The following is a 20760-nucleotide window of genomic DNA, read 5'->3' as shown; positions in this document are numbered from 1 at the left end:
GTCCTTGGAGTTTCTTCAGCCCAGGAACCTGACTTGCTTTATAGCCAGGTGCAAACATTTTACACTTTAACCAAATGTTAAACTGAAAAGAAGAAATGGTGGAACTTGAAAATGACTTCAGGTTTTCTCGCTGCACAAAATATAGTCAAACACTGCTGCAAATATTTTACCCTTTGTTCTCCCTGCATGATCTACAATAATAATCTGCTTCGTGTTGATATTTACTGCTGTGTTGCTGACAACTACCTGAAGAGAAGTTGGAGTGCTTCACTGGGCTGGAAAAAGTTTAACTAAATCAGAAAGCAGGTCTAATTAAGCAAGTTTATTCTATATCTATAAAAGGCTAAGTTGACTCGCGCATGCGTGATACATATAAAGCTCTTGCTGGCGCCAATCAAACGCATGTTTCAATCTGTCATTGTCAATCATGAATTTGGTTGACACTTCTATTATAGAGAAAGGGCAAACAGCAATATTAAAATATTTCTTCTAATTAATTTCCTTTCAATGTGCACGAATCCATGCACCAGGACAATAGTGATCTATAAAAGTAAACACTGATAAAATTGACTTCACCAAAATGAACAACTTTTGTACTGTGAATGACCCCATTATGAGGATAAAAAGAAAAGCTGAAGATTGAGAGAAAACACATTACCTAACAAAGGACTAGTATATAGAATATATAAAGAACTCTCAAAACTCAATAGTAAAAAAAACACACCAAAAAATCCAATTAAGAAATGAGCAAAAGACATGAAAAGACATTTCACCCAAGAGGATACAGAGATGGCAAATAAGCACATGAAAAGATGTTCAACATCATTAGCCATTAGGGAAGTGCAAATTAAAACCACTACACACTTACCAGAATGGCTAAAATGAAAACTAGTGACAATATCAAATGTTGCTGAGGATGTGAAGAAACTGGACTATTCACACATTTCTAGGAAGTTAAAATGCTATAGGCACTCTAGAAGAGTTTGGCAGTTCCTTAAAAATACTAAGCATGAAATTACCATATGACCCAGCAATTGCATTCCTGGGCATTTATATCAATGAAATGAACTTACATTCACACAAAAATCTGTACATGAATGTTCATAGGTTTATTCACAATAGCCAAAAACTGGAGAAAACCTAAATGCCCTTCAATTGGTGAATAAACAAACTATGGTATCTTCACAACATGGAATTACTACTCAGCAATAAAAAGGAACCAACTATTGATACACTCAACAACCTGGATGAATCTCCAAGGAATTCTAAGTGAAAAAAAGTATGTGCATGGATAGACCTGGACAGTATTATGCTAAGCAAATAAGCCAGTCAGAGAAAGATAAGTATCACATGATCTCACTCATGTGTGGAATCTAATGAATAAAATAAACTGATGAACAAAATAGATCCAGAGATATAAAGCATGGAACTGTCGAATCTCAGAGGGAAGGCAGGGGAGAGTGGGTAGGTGGGAAGAAATCAACCAAAGAACTTATATGCATATATACATAACCCATGGTCACTGACAATAGGGTGGTGAAGGCCTGGGGTAGGGAGTCAGGGCAGGTAGAAGAGGTCAATGGGAGAAAAAAGGGGACATATGTAATACTTACAATAATGATTTTTTTTTAAGTTATGTGAATCAAAAGGTTATATACTCCATGATCCCATGTATATAACATTCTTGAAATGAGAACATTTATAAAAATGGAGAATAGCTTAGTGACTACCAGGGATTAAGAAAGAGTTGGGTGGGAGAGGAGGAATGTGTGTGGTTATGTAAAGGCAACATGAAGGATCCTTGTGGTGATGGAAATGTTCAGTGTCTTGACTGTATTGATGTCAATAACCTGGCTGTGATATTGTACTATGTTTGTTTTAAAGAGTTGTACTTCTCTTTTTTTAAATATATATTTTTAATTGATTTTAGAGAGAGGGAGAGGGAAAGAGAGAAACATTGATCTACTAGGGATTGAACCCATAACCTGGGCATGTGCCCTGGCTGGGAATCAAACAGGCAACCCTTTGGTGCACAGGACAACGCTCAACCAACTGAACCACACCAGCCAGGGCTATACTATATTTTTAAGATGTTGCCATTGAAGGAAACTGGGTCAAAGGTATACCAGATCTCTCTATTATTTCTTACAACGGCATAAGAACCTATAATTATTTCAAAATAAAGAGTTTAATAAAAGGACTGGTATACACTTATAAGGATATGTAATGTTCTCCATTGGTGGCAAGGAGGTAGTTTGATAATAATTCATGTGAAAAGGAGTCTATGAGAGAGACACTGAAACAAAGAACGAGATATATGGAGAGAGAGATGGCTTGGGAGCCACCTTGTCAGCCTTCCTCTGTTGTAAGAGAAAGAAAATTGATGACTAGTCAAGCAAAGATACACAAATCTTCTTAAGACCCTTCTTGTTATGGTTTGACCCCAACAGGTTCCATGGTCCTATCACTGCTGTAGATATCAAAATGACACCCTCAAAAGGAAGCCATGGCAGAACACACAGGACAGACAGGATCTTGACACACTAAAGAGATATGTTGCAGAATCAGGAGTCAGAGATTATACTTTTAGGCTTCAAAGTCAGTGAGCATTTATTATCTGGCATAAAGGACATGAAGGGGGTGAAAGAGTAGAGATACAAGCCTAACTCTTAGATACCAGAAGCTTGAGCAGAAACTCTTCAATGAGAAGTAAAACACATAATGGCAGCAAGAGTGGGATTAAGTCAAGGTGGTTTTACTTGAAAAGTTTTCAAAAATCAGAAGAATTTACCTTTTGTCTATTCTGGCACCCTTACTCCTTAAGAACTTACCTGGCTGATGACCCAGCAATTCTACTCTTAAAGAAATGAAAATGTGTGTCCACACAAAAATGTACACAAATGTACACAGCGGCATTATGCGTAGCAGCCAAAAGCAATGACCCCCAAATGTCCATCAACTGATGAATAGATAAATTGCAGCATTCTACACAATGGACTATTACTTGGAAATAAAAATAAATAAGTACTAATCCATGCTAAAACATGCATGCATAAACCTTAAAAGCATTATGCTAAGTGAAACAGGCCAGTCACAAAAAGTCCACATATGTTATGATTACACTGATCTGAATGTAAACAGTAAAGTAGCAGCCACAGGAAGCAAATCCACAAGCAGCAGATTAGTGGTGGCCTACAGCTGGGGCATTTGGGGAAAATGGGGAGTGACTACAAACAGTTGCAGGATCATGGGGTGATGAAAATGCTCTAAAATTAAATGTGGTGATAGTTGTACAACTCTATGAATTTTAAAAACCATTAAATTGTGTATTTTAAATGGATGAATTTATAGCATGTGAATTAAATCTCGATAAAGATATTATTCAAAAAAAGGTATAATTACAAAGAAAAAGAAAAAGGGGGAAAAAGAGGGAGGGAAGAAGAGAAAGGAAGAAGTGGGGGGGATAATGTACCAGGCTGAAAAATCTTGTAGTAGGGACTGTAGGCCACATTTAATCCACCAAGCTTCACTGAGATTTCATAACGCCCAGCCCTGCGCACAGTGAAGGCCACCTTGACCACATTGGAACTGGGCTCCTGGAGGACTTCCTGGGTCACTGGAATTTCCACTGCTAGCTCAACATGAGAGATGTGAACTCTTAGTCCCACAGGCCGATGTGCAGGGAACGGCTGCCCGTTCTTATAGAATAACTGCAGTGGGAAGAAGAGGGGCACCCATTAGTGAACGGGGAGAGAAAATCGTTAGCCATCTAACTCAAAAAACGGTGGGGAGCGAGGAGGTAGCTGGTAAAACCCAATACCCACCCCCTCCTATAGTCCTGCAGACAGAGGGAGAAAGAAATTCTCTTAATACTTCAAAGAAAACCATTAAATCATGAACAAAGTCTTAACTTGTTTTGAGGACAGGTTTAAGATATACCATTAAATCAGTTTCAGTTTGACATTCCCACAAATGCTCCTCTTCTTACCAGCCCTTCTTATTATGTTATCACTGCTAATCCAATGTAAAGGTACATCAGCAGGTACCACTGGCACTGAGTGAACTAAAACAACAGGCAAGGCTAGGGGGGTTCCGGCTACAAAACCAAGCATGGTACTGTAATAAAGTCATCACAGGGGGCGGCCCACTTTTTCTAGGGCCACAGAGTAAATAATTTTGGCTTTATAGGTCATACACAGCTATTCAATTATGGCTAACTACTCATAGGCAATACAGGAAGATGAATGGGTGTTGCTGTATTCCAATAAAACTGTATTTACAGAAGTAGGAGCTGTGCCTGATTTAAGCCTTAGGCCATAGTTTGCCAACCTCTAAATCTACAATAACCCCAACTCTATTTAGTAATATTTTTCTTATTTTGAAGAGGTAACATTAAGTTTATACTTCTTCACAGCTAAGCACCCATTAAACCAAAATGCTAGAGAAATTCGTGACTCTTTAGATACTAATAATTCCCAAGTTCCTGGGAGAGACAGAAAAACAAAGGAAAATGTTAACATTCTAGGCCAGCACCACCAACAGACTGAACTGGGCTCTGAAAAGTTAAGTGACTCAGAAACCCCAATGGGTATGGAGACAGAAACATTCCCTTACATGCACTCGGAAGGCCATGCTGTGGCCCACCTCATAGGGGTCCTTCCAATCCCAGGAGACTTTGCAAGACCGGGGATCCAGGTAATTTCCCCGCACATAGTCATAAATAGTCCGGTCCCCTCGGCGCTCACGGTCCTCATTCTGGAGGAAGCTGACTACACGTGCGGCGAGCTCGAAGAGGAACTTAATTGTGAAGAAGAATGCAACCACAGATACTGTGATTCCACCTATGCGAAAGAGAGAACACACAGACATCTGCCAGTTACACATTACAGCTTCTCATTATGGAACAGGCTAGCCATCTCTCAAAAATTAAAGGAAGTCAGGAAGAGATAGTAAGACCTCCAAAGAAACACTGTACTGGGTGTACCTCTGTGGGTGAAGAGAGGGATTTATATACCAGGACTCAGACACAATTGTCCTCGGGCCAAATCTCACCCACTGCCTGTTTTTTAAAATAAAGTTTTATTGGAATGAAGCCCCACCCATTCACTTGCATATTGTCTGGGGCTGCTTTTGTCCTAAACTAAAAGAGTTTGGTAGTTGTGACAGACACTAAATAAGCTGGGAAGCTGAAAATATTTACTTTTAGCCCTTTATAGAAAAAGTTTGTCAACCCTTGTTCTATACCATGGACCACATATCATGCCTGCCCCACCACCTTCCTAGGTGCTGGGCTCTCACAAAAGTAGTAAAAAGAATGTACATTATATTCCTGCCATTTGGAAACATTCCCCTCCCTTGTCCACTTGGCAAAAGCCCTCCTCAACCCTCTCTAGAATTTGGAGTTCCCTCTTTTGGGCTCCCTCAAACACCTTACATTCACCTATTATGACTTTTCTTCCTCTTGACCATCTATCTCCTTGTTCATGGTATGAACTTTTTATATGCAGATTTTTGCCTTATCCAACTCGGCAGGAAACAGTGTCTGGCACTGACTATAATTAGGCAATAAATATTTCCCAAATGAATGAATTCCACTGCCAACTCTGTGAAGGTACTTTCCGGCATGACTGGAAATATGTCCAAGTCTATTTTCAAGGGGAAAGAGGATAGACAGGGAGGCAAAAAAGGATGTAAGCATCCCCAACAAAAAGATAATAAAAAGAGCTTTTTTTCATAACATACCAATAACGTAAAACATCAGGTCCCTTCAATGCCAACAGACAGCCGAGGATCACAGCTGCAGCTGCAAAAGAAAACTCGTTGAGTTTTTTCTCCAAATCTTTCTTACAGTCATTTCAGCTTGACAGGTGCCCTGTGACATATTTCAGACAGAGACTGCATCATTCTCCCTAAAGACTTCTCATCTACGGACCACCTAGGAACACCACAAACAGCCATTGGCTTTATTGCTAATTACAAAATGCAATAACATGGCTTTCATCTTCTCAGATCCAAAGCCCCAAGATAGTTTCCCTCCCCAAAGCAAATTGGTGCTAATTAACATAAGCAAAGAGGATAATGGAGTCACTTTTCCCTTATATTTGCCTTCTGGAAGTAATTCACCTAAGTAGAAATAGTTATATAAAAATGTGGATTTTTAAAAGCAAGTATTATTATCATCATGTTGGCATTACATAATTAAAATGAACTCTGGGTCATTCCAATAACAAGCAGTGGGCATGTAAGAGAAGTCATTTTTGCTGTTACCAATCAGATAAACTAATGGGCCCCGTGGAAGATGAGCTCAGCAGGAAGGCGAAGGAGAGGAACAAAAGGAGGAGACTGTACTTCTCATCCTAAGTGATGCTGCCAAGGTCATAACAATTCAAACAAGATCTAGAGTTTGAGGGTAAACTTTCACTGTTATTAAACTTCTTTCCAGAATAAGACTTCAATTGTCATTACTCATTTGAACCACCCTAGGTACTGCCAAGAAAAATGCAATATACATTGATGTTCATATCTTATCACTGAGTTTTGACCTAGTATGTATAAATTATATATGCTCTCTATTCTACAATGCACTGAATTCACTCTTTCTTTTAGGGTCAATATATTAAGGTTGTCAATATTAACTCAACCCAGAGCCTTATATCAGCACTAGAATGTTACTTAGAGGTACGACAGTTGAAAATTTATAGGCTCAGATTTGGGAGGGATCAAAGCAACTTTTTTTTTTTAAGAGGGTACACTTTATGTCTAATTGTGGGAAAAACTTTTAAGAGGGAGACAAAAATGGCAGCAGTTCCTTTGATAACAATATACCGAATGGAATCCACAGAGAATAGGTAATTTGAGGAATGACTGTGTCAAGTTTCATAGAAATCTCTAGACTAGAGACCATCCAGAAAAGAAATCACGATAACATTAGCATTGCCAATACACATGGATTAAGCTGCTCCCAAAAGGGTCTATTATAAAGAGACAATATACAGACCCAAAATCTTGGGGTCACAATTATTGAGTCTCCTCTTTGCTGAAAAGTTGCTATCATCTCTCAAAAACAGCAACGGTCTGCACCTTACAAAATGTGCTAGATGACTTGTAGAGCCAAAACTGGCAGTTTAACTGTTTTAGGTACTCGCTCAGTTAGATGCCATCCAATCTGATCCTGGATATGAAATGTCTAGTCCTCAGAGAATAATACTCAGCAGAAAATGAAGTTTATGTGGCTTGTGCTATAGGACGTTTAAGTTTCTTGCTTCTCGGTTTGGGTTTTGTTGTTGTTGTTAATCCTCATCCGAGGATATTTTTCCATTGATTTTTTTAGGGAGAGTGGAAGAGAGAGGGAAAGACAGAGAGAAACATCAATGTGAGAGAAACACATCGATTGGTTGCCTCCTGCACAAACCCTGACCAGGGCCTGGGTCCGGGAGGAGCCTGCAACTGAGATATGTGCCCTTGACCGAATGAACCTGGGACCCTTTGGTCCGCAGACCAACGCTCTATCTACTGAGCCAAACCGGCTAAGGAAGTTTCTTGCTTCTTGATGGAATAAGAGCAATGCCAAATTTGTGGCATACACCATAAAGGCTAGGAAAATTTCTACATACTATCTCTGACAACTATAACCTTTTCGGAAAGAGGCAGTCTGGAGACCAGTTCCAGGGCTTAATTGTGTAATCTCTCTAAGATTCACTGCTGTATAAAGAGTTGAGATTTAATAATTTCTATGGCATCATCTCCTTTAGTGCTATAGGACTTTAATATAACTCCCCATAGCCATCAAGACTCTAAAATCAAACAGTATAAAAAAGAGTATAGTACAGAGGACAAGGGCATGATTCTAGAACTAGACTACCTGGGTTCAAATCCATTGTCTGCCACTGACAATGTGACCCTGGACAAGTAATCTCTCTATACTGCAGTGATGGCAAACCTATGACACGCGTGTCAGAGGTGACACGCGAACTCATTTTTTTGGTTTATTTTTGTTAAATGGCATTTAAATATATAAAATAAATATAAAAATATGTCTTTGTTTTACTATGGTTGCAAATATCAAAATTTTCTATATGTGACACGGCACCAGAGTTAAGTTAGGGTTTTTCAAAATGCTGACACGCCAAGCTCAAAAGGTTCGCCATCACTGCTCTAGAGTGCCAGTTTCCTTATCCATCAAAGATAATATCTGTGTGGCCTTAGCCAGTTTGGCTCAGTGGATAGAGCGTTGGCCTGAGGATCAAAGGGTTCCGGGTTCGATTCCAGTCAGGATCATGTACCTCGGCTGCAGGCTCCTCCCGGGCCTGAACCCTGGTCGGGGCATGTACCAGGTAACTAATCGATGTGTTTCTCTCACATCAATATTTCTCTCTGTCTTTCTTCTCTCTTCCACTCTCGCTGAAAATCAATGGAAAAATATCCTTGGGTAAGGATTAAAAAAAAAAGTTTTTAAAAAAAGATAATACCTCATAGGAGTGTTATGAGGATTAATAAGTAAACACATGTTAAGCAGCCTATAATAGTGCCTGGCACACAATGAGTTCTCAGTTTTAATTATTATTATAATTATTAATAGTAGTAGCAGTATCACTGCTCCTTTGCTTCAGAGCCAATAGGAAACTAGGGGACCCTCTCTACTGGCCCACACTTTCTTCAATGGGAAATGCATCAGAAATACAAAAGGCATGGCTTCTCTTACTGTACTTAAAACCTCTGCCTACATGGGAGTTCTTTATATTATTCTAATTTTATGTCTGAAATTCTTATAATAAAAAGTTAAAATTCATCCGAAAATGCCCTGGTGTGGCTCAGTTGGTTGGGAATCATCCAGTGCACCAAAAGGTTGACAGTTTGATTCCTGGTCAGGGCATATACCTGGGTTGCAGGCTTGATCCTTTCTCTTAAAAAAAAAAAAATCCTCAAATAATCCATCCAACAAATGCAGTATAGAACAGCCACAGTCTCAGGCCTCATGAAGCTGGCAGTAATGAACTTGACCTTGTTGCGTCCTTATCCATTTTGCCCCGTTTACTTATTTCTCAACAAAATCATCACCACTGATCTAGATTACCTAGAACTTTCCCAATAGGTCAATTCTACATTTCCATACCAATTCCCTTTATTATTTAAAACTCAGCATGCAAATTATTACCTTTTCCCAAACAACTCTCTTTGAAACCTTCTTGTGAACAGGGAGTTAGCTCTGCCATTGATCTGACCTTTACAAAATAGCCTACTACTCCACAATAGCTCTCAAAAAACTCCCCAATAACATTTACCCATCTGCCAATTCTACCTATGGTCACATTCTGAACTTGCCTTGTGTACTTTCTCTTTCCTGTTTCTTTCTGAATATGCTGTCACAAAGCCTCCCTATCTTTGTCTCTGAGTACAAGGTATCCTTTTAGGGTGACCCCTCAAATCACTTTTATTCCAGAGTTACCTCTACTGTAGGCATTTTCTGTCCTCTTACTGACCCTGTCATGCCCTCTCTCTGCCCCATCTCTGCTTCCACTGCACCCTATATTATCCTTGGCCCCATCACCCATAATATCTTCTTATTCATCCTATGATCAATCCAAATCAGATCCTTTACACTTTTACATATAAGCTCTGAAATGCCCCATCTCCATGCCATTGCAGAAGTCATTTCCTCTGCCTAAACCAGGAGTCCTCAAACTTTTTAAAAAGGGGGCCAGTTCACTGTCCCTCAGACCGTTGGAGGGCCGGACTATAGTTAAAAAAAAAAACTATGAACAAATTCCTATGCACACTGCACATATCTTATTTTGAAGTAAAGAAACAAAACGGGAACAAATACAATATTTGTATTTGCATGTGGCCCGCGGGCCGTAGTTTGAGGACCCCTGGCCTAGACTATCCTCTCCCCTCAGCCTCTATCCATGAAAAACCTCCTAATCCTAAGGTCTAGGGAAAACCCTATCTCCCTCCCTGAAATCTTCCCTGATCTCCAATTTAAAGACTCCTTATCTCCTCTGAATTCCCACACTACTTTGTTTTTATTTACCTTATACCACTTATGTTCTCTTTTAGTCCCTTGTTTTCTTTTCCATTTCAGAGTGGTAAGTAACATGAGGCAAAGATTAGTATTAAAAATTCTCCACAGCATCCAACATGACTGCATATAGTAATTGCAATAAATATGAATATAGTATCTGCTGAATGGATAGGATCAAATGTCTGTTCTTTTCTTTGTCCAGAATGTATAATGATCAGGAATTTTCCAATTGGACCTTCGTCTTACAGTTTTTAAAACTTCTCTAATTAGCAAGATATTCACTTGAGCCAGAGGTTATATGCTCTTCAGTTCTACAAGTATGTATCAAATACCCATGCTTTGAGTCATGGGTTCTCATGCATGTATAGTATCCATGCAGTTTTATGATCCTATCTTCCTCATCTTAAGCTTTTATGTTTCTACAACAGTTTCCACAGCACCCTCCACTTTCTGCTGCTCATACCTCTCCTTCATAAAATTATTTTGGAACTCTTCCCAAGTCTAGTTCAAGTACAAAGAAGCAATATGTTAAGCCTCTATCATAAAATTTTATGCAATTAGCTATATGAATACTTTGTTTTTAAATTCATTTCTTTAGTGTTCTTGCCTTTATACAATTCAGCAAACTGTGATACCCTAAGCTAGCAGAATAATAGTAGCATATAATAACTTACATACTATTAGTTATTACATACTACTATGTACATAAGTTATTATATACAGTAGTATGTAATAACTAATAACTTACAACCCCCTTACTGCCGAAACCAGTTTGGCTCAGTGGATAGAGCGTCAGCCTGCGGACTGAAAGGTTCCAGGTTCGATTCCGGTCAAGGGCATGTACCTTGGTTGCAGGCACATTCCCAGTGGGAGATGTGCAGGAGGCAGCTGATCGATGTTTCTCTCTCATCGATGTTTCTAACTCTCTATCTCTCTCCCTTCCTCTCTGTAAAAAATCAATAAAATATATTTAGAAAAAAAAATAAAAAATAGATGTTTAAAAAAAAAAATAACTTACAACCCCCTTACTGATCTACTTATCATAGGCCAAACACTGCACTAAGTGTTTTACATGTTAGCTTAAGTAATTGTCACTATAAATTATTCTCATTTTACAGATTAAAAAAAAAAAAGCTTAGAAAAGTTAACTTGCTAAACATCTCCCAGCTGGTTAAGTGACAGAGCTAAGACTTGAGCCCATGTCTAACTCTGAATCCCAATGTTCTTAACCTCGTACAACACTAAATTATAAAAAAGAATGGAGTCATGCCCTAACCGGTTTGGCTCAGTGGATAGAGCATCGGCCTTCGAACTCAAGGGTCCCGGGTTCGATTCCGGTCAAGGGCATGTACCTTGGTTGCGGGAACATCCCCAGTCAGGAGTGTGCAGGAGGCAGCTGATCGATGTCTCTCTCTCATCGATGTTCTAACTCTCTCTCCCTCTCCCTTCCTCTCTGCAAAAAATCAATAAAATATATTTTAAAAAAAAAGAATATAGTCATAAGCACAGTGAGGTATTTAGGAAACGCTTTAAGAAAACACATACAAAAAAACAAGTATGAAAAACATCACCCAGTCTTGCGATGAGAATTTCACGACCAGGCTAAAATTAGAGAGATAAATGCTTATGGCCCCCTTTTAAATCTTTTGAAATAAAAATAAAACATGACAGAGGAAAATGGAATGCAGTACCAATTATCTAATGCAGAAATATCACTTGCTTACTAAAAGATCCCAGGCAAGTTGCTTAATACTACAGCTCTTTGGCTTACATTACCTACAAAAGCAGGGGAAGGGGGAAATACTTGAAAATATCTGTCTCAAGGGAATGTGAGAAAGCTGACTGATATACATATTTTAAAACCCTTTGGGGTTTTTTTTAGTATAACAATTTATAATTACACCAAATAAATTTTAGTCCTAACATTGAAGATCAATTGTGAACAGTCATTTCCCAGAAATGGAGAATTGATTTCTTTATACTCAAAGATGTCCTGCTGGAAATACAACTGTGCACGTCCATAGCTTTTCCTTGCTGAAGAGGAACTGGGTCCATGTTCTGTATCCCAGTAACAACTGAATCTTAACTAGACTATTGCCTTACCTTTAAGCGAGGGCCCATGTTCTAAGAACCAAGTAGAGCACTTCTATTCACCAAAGCAGGTAACTTGGCCCTTTCACCATGTCTTCAACTTCCACAAGAGAGAAAATAGCCGCAAGGTCAACAAAAAGTGTCTGTCCATCAGACCTTCATTGAGGGTGCGTCAAAGAAGCAATCAATGTTTCTGGAACGAACTGGGTGACTTCCAGAGTGGAGAAATATAACCCCCAAATATATCATTCCTGGGCTTCTCTCTAGTGCAAGGCGCAATCAACTGCCAAAGGATGCATCTCTTCTGCTGTCTCAGGATCCTATCCTACAAAGAAAAAAGGGTTGGTGGAATAGGTTTTTATTTCTGAAAAAGAATGCCCAGAAAACAAAAAAGAGAGGTAGAACAGACCGTGGAAACCCTGGGACACTAAAAATAGCCAAGGGCAGGTAAACCCTGACAAAGTTTTCCCAATTAAAACTCCACAAGAAAAGTCAAATCTCATTGCCTTAATTGTGTCACTCCCAGAAGGAAGCTCCACCATTTCAGTTGATTCCGACCCTTCAGCAGAGTGAGCCTCACACAACCACATGCCCAGTTTCAGTTTGATGGGGCTGGAGCACAAGGTGTGGCCACAAGGTGAAGAGAAATGAGAACATGGGACATGTGGGGACAGGTTACAGAGGCCTCCCCATATATTTCCAAGACATGGTTAAACAATGCTGATCTTATCTTTCAAATAGTAAAATCTGTGAACTTTCAAGATAAAGTCGCTGAGTAAGAAAGTTCAGTAAATAAGTCTGTCACTCAAAGATATTCATGAACTAATATGGCAGAAAGGGGGTATGGCAAAGCATACACAAATAGCCACCATAAAACAAATGAGAAGAGCCTACTAATCACTAAGTGGAAAGAAACAGTCTCTTTCTACATGGCAGGAACTGCTCTGCTCTCAATGCTTCACATGCATTAACTCACAATCCCAAGACAGAGATATAATTATCCCTATTTTACAGATGAGGAAACTGAGGCACTTTCTCAAGATTATGCACATATAGTCGAGTTGAGTCAAACCCAGCCAACCTGCACCCAGAATCCATGCTCTTAAGAAGTACTCTACTGCCTCTCTACCATGGGAAACTAAGAAAGAAAACACAAAATGCTAATAAGAGCACAAGAACCGAATTGAGTGAAGGCCAACAAGTTGGCAAACTTTTATAATTAAAGATAAATAAGTGTACGTATTTATTTTATAATATGGAGATAGACTTGCCAAGTACATGAGCCAAAACGTGGGACAACTAGTAACTGGAACCAGCTTAAAGGATCTGCAAACAAGAGATGAGTTACATAAACTATAAGAGATCCATTAGAATGCTATATAAGCATTTTTTTAAATGACACTTATAAAAAATAACAACACAAGGAATTGCTCACAAATAAAATGTTAAATGAAAAAGCAAGCAAAAAATTATTTACATAGCATGAGCCCATTTTTAAAAATATTATATTACATAAAAAAGACTGGAAGGAATACAAAAACGTTAACAGTGGTCATCTCTTGATGCATGGAATTATAAATAATTTTTATATTCTACCTCTACATTTAGCATTCTCCAAATTCTTTTATGAGGCAAGAACATATAAAGAGTTTCTAATTCTGGAGAATAAGTACTTGTTTTTCTAAAAAAGGGAAAGAACAGGCAAGTTGTCCCTTTCTCCAATAAGGAAACAGTTAAAAAAATTAGCTCAAAATAACAGAATGTACTAAACTTTTATTTCTGTTCATTGTGATATTAATGGGCCTCCAATGCTGTGATCAGCTATTTGATTATTAAATCAAATAACTCCTAGTTCTATCGTCTTTATTATTGATTTAATAATTTTCTTCCAGTTCTTCTATGCCCCACCATGAACTATCATGTTTACTACCCCTACTCCCCCCTCCACTGCCCCCAATGCTTCATTGCTTCTAATGAGCTTCAAGACTCAACTTGAAGTTGAGTCTTGGTTAGAGGGTTAGCCTTCGGACTGAAGGGTCCTGGGTTTGATTTCAGGTCAAGGGCATCGGTTGCAAGTTCCCTTGCCCCAAAAGAGACATGTGCGGGAGGCAACCAATCGATGTGTCTCTCTGACATCGGTGTTTCTCTCTCTTTCCCCACCCCCACCCCCACCCTTTCCACTCTCTCTAAAAATCAATGGGAAAAATATCCTCGGGTGAGGATTAAAAAAAAAAAAAAGACTCAACTCAAGCACGACTTCCTTCCCGGTCCAACTCCCAAGCCCCTCTAAGGGCTCCTCCACGTCAGGCAGAACTAACCACTTCCTTCTTTGTGATACTCCTATGCTGAAGATACCTCTATTATAGTATTTATTAGTCTATATTATAATTATTGGTTTATACAGTAGTCTCTCCTAATGGATTGTGGGCTTTCTAAGGAAACACCCTGGGTCTTACTCATCTTTGCCTCCCAATGGCTAGTATGATGTTCAGAGTTCTGTCTCAGAGCCTGTACTTTTGCAAGTTTCACAGGTGATTCCTATGCACATTAAAATTCGAGAAGCATGGTTAGACTCTAGAGTAGTCCGCCTAAGAAGAGACCCAGTATTCTGCATCTCTAACAGGCTCATAGGTAATGCTGATGCTGCTGGTCTGCAGATCAAGCTTTGAGGAGCAAGGGTTCTAGTGCAGGAATTGGCAAACTACAGCCTCCAGGCCAAATCCAGACAGCTGCCTGTTTTTGTAAAAAAAAAAAAAAAAAAAAAGTTTGTATAAAAAGAATGAACACAGCCAAGTTCATTCGTTTACATATGGTCTATAACTGCTTTTGCACTACAACAGCAGAGTACTTGCAGCAGAGATGTATGTATGGCCTACAAAGTTTTCCTATCTGACCCTTTACAAAAAAACTTTACCAATCTCTGATGTAGCGGTTAAAGCTATATAATTGCCTTGTATACAAGAACTCATTTTTATAAACCAAAAAAAAGCATGAAACCATTTTCTTCCAGTTCTTCTATGCCCTCTGAGGAAAAGAGCAGTATTTTGCAAATATTTCTTCTGGCTAATTTCAACTGTTATTTAAAAGTTTTATGCCTCTCACACCCCAAGTAGGAATTTTATACAATCATTTCCCAAAGTATGTGTTTCGTACAAAGTTTATGCTTGCATTTCACCAAGGCTGTAATTTCCTAAAACCAGTACCTCAAGAACCAAATACTATATATGGGCTTCTAAAATTATTACAACACATATCACCAACTCAGTCTCTACTTTTAAAGTGCTATTCTTAAAAACTGTGGGGGGGAAATGATGTGAAAGTCCACCTAGATTCTGGTGAATAAAGATGTAGTGGCAGCACATTGGAGTTCCAAGTATCAACCACAGAGTTCCACAAAACAAGACAGGGCAAAAGTAAGACCCTGGCTTGGCAAGAAGTAGTCTCCAGCATTCTCTCCACAGAAGCACCAACCATGAGTACAGGGAAATCAACTTAAAAATCAAACCATTCAATTAGCAAAAGGCCTATAGGTTAGTGGTCTAACTAAGAAGGTTCCAAGAAATAAAGTGAGCCATCAGATACATTAGATAATTAGTTTACATTTTCCCTTGCTTAATTTCATCCTTGGACTATTCTCCACCCCAAAATCCCACCATAAAAGATTGCCCTCCCCCTATTAAGTTTATACTCTTGAGATATTTATATAGTTGTGTATTCCTGCTATCTTGGTTCAGCCAAGTTATACAGTTTTCATTTATATTCTTTCCTCATCAGTCAGCCCCTCCAGTCTCTTAATCATTCCTGTGGGTCTTCTGTGAACTCTCTCCAGCTAGTCCCCAGTGATCTGGTAATGAGGTGCCTCCAACTGACTGCAGCCTTCCAGGAACAGCCGAATTAGTCAGAACAGGATGAGCTCACCCTCCTCAGTTCCATGACATAATACTCCTGAGGAGACAATCCCCAAATCGCAGAAAACTAGAATGTGCCATATTAGACTATAACCCCATTCCATACTTCTCAGATTTGGGCATTGGAGCATGCCAGAATGTACTAGAAGCCAGAAGATAAAGGAAACATGTTCCTGCAGCATCTAGTTACTTGAAAATGAGGTGGGTGAGGAGAAAGTATTTTCATGTTAAAAAAAATTCACAGGTAATAAAATAGAATGCAAAATATGCATGCATTTCTAAAGATACAACATAGATATGTTAAAAATATTCATAGACATTTTGTACCTGAGGCAGAAAGGCTGCTTGGGGCTCTGCTCCCAGCCTCCAAGTGGTTCCACACCCACTATCCTCTACCACTAGAAGTACTATACGCATTTGAGCTGAAAAGTTTGAAAAGCACTATACCTCCAACTCAACTTCTGGTTTATTACCCTATTACCACCCATCCCATATACTCACATCTATTTTTTTCTGCTATGCTTCCCCAATGACTACCAACATCTTCAGGTTCTTCTGTATCGTTCATTCATTTTATATTTCTTGAGCATTTGCTATATGCCAGACTGTGTGCTAAAAACTCAAGTCACAAGGATAAATAAGACAAGGTGGGAGATGGGCAATATAATGTGGCAAGTACCACAAAAGAAGAATAAACAATGTATAATGGGCAAAGGGAGAGAGGTAACTTTGCCCGAGCGAATAGAGAGGTCTTCAGAGGAGAGACAATACCGTTGTTACTTAATGAGTAAGCACTTGCAAGGCAGAAACAAAGGAAAAGACTAGTATCCTAGGCAGAAAAAAACAACATAAACCAAAGTACTGAGTCAAGAAAGGGAGTGATGTGAAGCTCAGCATTACGGACGCGCTGTGTTTAGAAAGACCACCTGGAGCCAAACTGGACTGATTCTAAATGCATACAGCGTAGTGGTCAAGAGTGTGACTCTCTCTACTGAGTGACAAGCTACTGAACTGCTCTTAAGTTACCTCAGATATAAAATGGAGATCCACTGAGAAGAGGAAGGAATTCAGCTGTTCTTGGGAGCAAGACCTGGGGTATAAGGGAAAGGAAGACTGGTTGAGACTGGAAACTAGATTCAGGTGTCTTGGCACTACAGGAGTGCCTCGAGAGACATGGCTCTACGTGCAACCAAGCTGCTGGGTTGCCAGGATATGATGGTGGTTTGTGCAGGGGCCCAACCCACAATAAATGAGAGATGGCATTGAGTGTACCTGAGGGTCTATCTGGCTTAGTCTTTAATGTGTGGCATTTTTTTCAATTGATATAATGATTTTCAGATCCATATATGTTGTTACATGTATCAGTGGTTTCTTCCTGTTTATTGCTGTGTAGTAGTCCACTATATGGACATGTAACAATGTTTATCCATGAATCAGCTGAAGGCCATTTGGGTTTCATCAAGGTTGGGCTATTATGGATAAAGCCCCTATGAATATTCAAGTACAAGTCTTCGTGTGAACACACGTTTTCATTTCTCTTAAGTAAATAACAAAGAGTGAGACTGCTGGGTGATATGGTAAGTACATGCTATTTAACTTATAAGAAACTGCCTAGCTGTTTTCCAGAGTGATAGTACCACCTTATATTTCTACCAGCAATGTAATGAGCTCAAGTTATTAACATCTGGCAATATTGTCAATCTTTTTTTAAAAAAAATATTTTTATTGATTTCAGAGAGGAAGGGAGAGGGAGAGAGATAGAAACATCAATGATGAGAATCATTGATAGGCTACTTCCTGCATGCCACACAATGGCGACTGAGCCTGCAACCCAAGCATATGTCCTGACCAGGAATGGAACCGTACTCTCCTGGTTCATAGGCCGACGCTCAACCACTGAACCATGCTGGCCAGTGAGGACTAACAATATTGAGTGTCTTTTCATATCTTTTTTGGCTATATGAAAGCCTTCTCTGGTATTTAAATCTTTTGCCATTTTTAAAAAATTGAGCTGTTTATCTTCTTATTATTGAGTTGTAAGACTTCTTTATATATTCTGAACACAAGTCCTTTATTAGCTACTAGAGGCCTGGTGCATGAAATTTGTGCACAGGGGAGGGAGGGGTCCTCAGCCTGGCCTGCACCCTCTCGCAATCCGGGACCGCTGGCTCCTAACCGCTCGCCTGCCTGTCTGCCTGATCGCCCCTAACCACTCGCCTGCCTGCCTGATCGCCCCTAACCGCTCGCCTGCCTGCCTGCTTACCCCTAAACGCCTCTGCCTCGGCCCCCACCACCATGGCTTCGTCCAGAAGGACATCTGGAATGACGTCCAGAAGGTCGTTTGCCTGTCCAGTCTAATTAGCATATTACACTTTTATTATTATAGATATGTTGGGCAAATATTTCCTGTGGCTTTTTTCATTTTCTTAACAGTGTTTTTAAAAAGAGTAAATGTTTTAATTTACTGACATTCAACTTATCAATTTTTTTCCTTTATAGTTTGTGTTTTTTGTGTCCTATTTTTTAAAAAATCTTTGCTTAACTCAAAGTTACAAAGATTTTCTTCTGTTTTCTCTTAGAAGTTTTACCTAAAAGTTTCGCAAAAGAAAATCTCTTCTCAAAAATTTTAACAAGAGTTTTAACCCTTTGCACTCCGAACCATTCTGGACATTGGCTACCAGCTACTCGACGCTACTTTGCGGCGGAAACGTGCATTTACAGACCCTTGTATTATTTAGTATAATTTTGGAACTAAGTAACGTATTATAATGATATTGGACTTATATGAATTGGGTGACATCGAGGAATGTATATTTGCAAAAAAAACAATATTTTATTGTTTATAATTTTGTACAGTATGATAAGTTTTGTAACACTCCCCAATATGCATTGCAGGCTGATTAGTGCATGTTTGACAGTAATAAGTGGTTTGACGCCTGCCACCAGGTGTTTTCCTGTTAGAACACACAATGCAGTCCCGTTTTCTTTGTCCCACATCGGGAATATGTAGTTTATTGTTTAATCCGACACAAAACCCGCTGACATTTCTTGTATATATCTTAGTAATTTTACGATATTTTGATTTAATTTCTTGTGCCATTTCAAGATAAAACTTCAGGGAAACATGCATGTCTCAAAAAGTTGCATTGAAATAACTCAATTCCCCGTAATCACTAATAAACTGCAATGTCCCCTGAGAGGGGACATCCGAGTGATATGCTAGAATTCCGATGTCCCCTGAGAGGGGACAGCGGAGTGCAAAGGGTTAAAACTCCTGCATTCCATTTATCTCATAATTAGTTACTCAGGTTTATTATCCCTTTGTTTCTTTCAACTTCCACATTACCAAGCACTATTTCAGACCTTGGAAAGATTTTTATCTTTTAACAGATTTCCCCCCTCTTCACCCTAATAAATGGCATTTCTAAATTTAGCCATGGTTTTAGTCCCTCAGTTCTCTTCAAAATGACATAAAACCTCTGGTCCTCTGATGCTGCTTCTTAAAACAACAACAAAATTTCAAAACCCGCAGCATGCACCTTCAAGTTAAGTCAGGGACAATGAACTATCCTCCTAGTTTTAAAGAGAAGCTTTTCTAAGTTTTTTCTCACCATATTGAGTCACTCTAACCAGGTAGGAGGCTGGAGGAGTTATCCCTCACTGGTTAAAAGGAAATTTAGGCTTTAAAGGTTAAGTTCACCAAGACAATAGCAGTACATTTTTAGACTCAAAATGTGCATTTCAGACTCAAAATGAAACGAATAGTATACATGAAAGCACAGTTTAGGTTCAACTGCACCCCTGGAATAGAATTTGCCATTCTCAATATTTCAGAGGTCCTAGCTGGTTTGGTTGAGTGGATGGAGCGTCAGCCTGCAGACTGAAGGGTCCCAGTTTCAGTTCCAGTCAAGGGCACATGCCCAAGTTGCGGGCTCCATCCCCAGTAGGGGGCGTGCAGGAGGCAGCCAATCAATGATTCTCTCTCATCATTGATGTTTCTATCTCTCTCCCAGTCTCCCTTCCTCTCTGAAGTCAATAAATACATATATATATACATATATATGTATGTATGTATACATATATATTAACATGTCAGAGAAAGTAGTTAAAAAGGGATTCTAAGCTAATGTGAGTAAAACGGGGAGAAGTGACAATCATTATTCATTTTGTAACTTTGTGAAATATCTGGAGAAAAAAAAATAGAAAACTGGCTCGTTTATGCCCCCCCATCACAGTCCTTAATCTAAATCAAGAAAATAGCAGTTTCTATTTACAACTCCCTCTTATCCTGATGTTTTTGTCTACTTACCAAACTGCCTACTGTGTCTGATCCACAGAATTAGGATAGACCCCTGTGTTCCCACACCATGGTAGCTTTTATGCTTAAGTGACCTTGGGCCACTGAGTCTTGGCTATAACAGGAAAATTTTTAAACCAATTCTCTGAATCTGACAAGTCGTCTCCCCTCAATAAGTCTAGGAAGTTATTTCATTAACTGTGCATGAAGTGGCAGGCAAATGGCCAGATCTACAGCCCAGAGTGGTGGAACTGGAATTGTCACACATATACTTAAAAGCTAACAAAACCTCTACCACCATCCATTACTTTCAATTCTATTCTTTTTATTTTATTTCAATTTTTAAATATTTTTATCTTTATTAATTTCAGAGAGGAAGGGAGAGGGAGAGAGAGATAGAAACATCAATGATGAGAGAGAATCATTGATCGGCTCCTCCTTCC

The 20760-nt window shown here is 39.1% G+C and overlaps 1 protein-coding gene across 6 annotated transcripts in view; it reads right to left on the bottom strand.

The window, feature by feature from the left end:
* Nucleotides 1-20760, bottom strand: part of AREL1 (apoptosis resistant E3 ubiquitin protein ligase 1) — a 40917-nt gene that overhangs the window by 15955 nt on the left and 4202 nt on the right. For 4 of the 6 annotated variants that reach the window (XR_002831602.1, XM_006098440.3, XM_006098441.3 and 1 more), the window contains exons 2-5: nucleotides 12125-12437; nucleotides 5743-5803; nucleotides 4615-4841; nucleotides 3473-3710 (exon numbers count right to left, since the gene is read on the bottom strand). Coding sequence is in view for 4 of the 6 variants with exons in the window: in XM_006098440.3 (XP_006098502.1) it covers nucleotides 3473-3710; nucleotides 4615-4841; nucleotides 5743-5758 (481 nt within the window). In the remaining 2 variants the exon portion in view is untranslated. The remainder of the gene's footprint in view (nucleotides 1-3472; nucleotides 3711-4614; nucleotides 4842-5742; nucleotides 5804-12124; nucleotides 12438-20760) is intronic. The other 2 variants (XM_023762149.1, XM_023762150.1) reach the window with 2 other exon arrangements.

This window comes from Myotis lucifugus, unplaced genomic scaffold (assembly GCF_000147115.1).
Source record: "Myotis lucifugus unplaced genomic scaffold, Myoluc2.0 scaffold_235, whole genome shotgun sequence".
NCBI lineage: Eukaryota > Metazoa > Chordata > Mammalia > Chiroptera > Vespertilionidae > Myotis > Myotis lucifugus.
The sequence above is the reverse complement of the archived record's forward strand: the minus strand, read 5'-3'. Positions and strand labels throughout refer to the sequence as shown.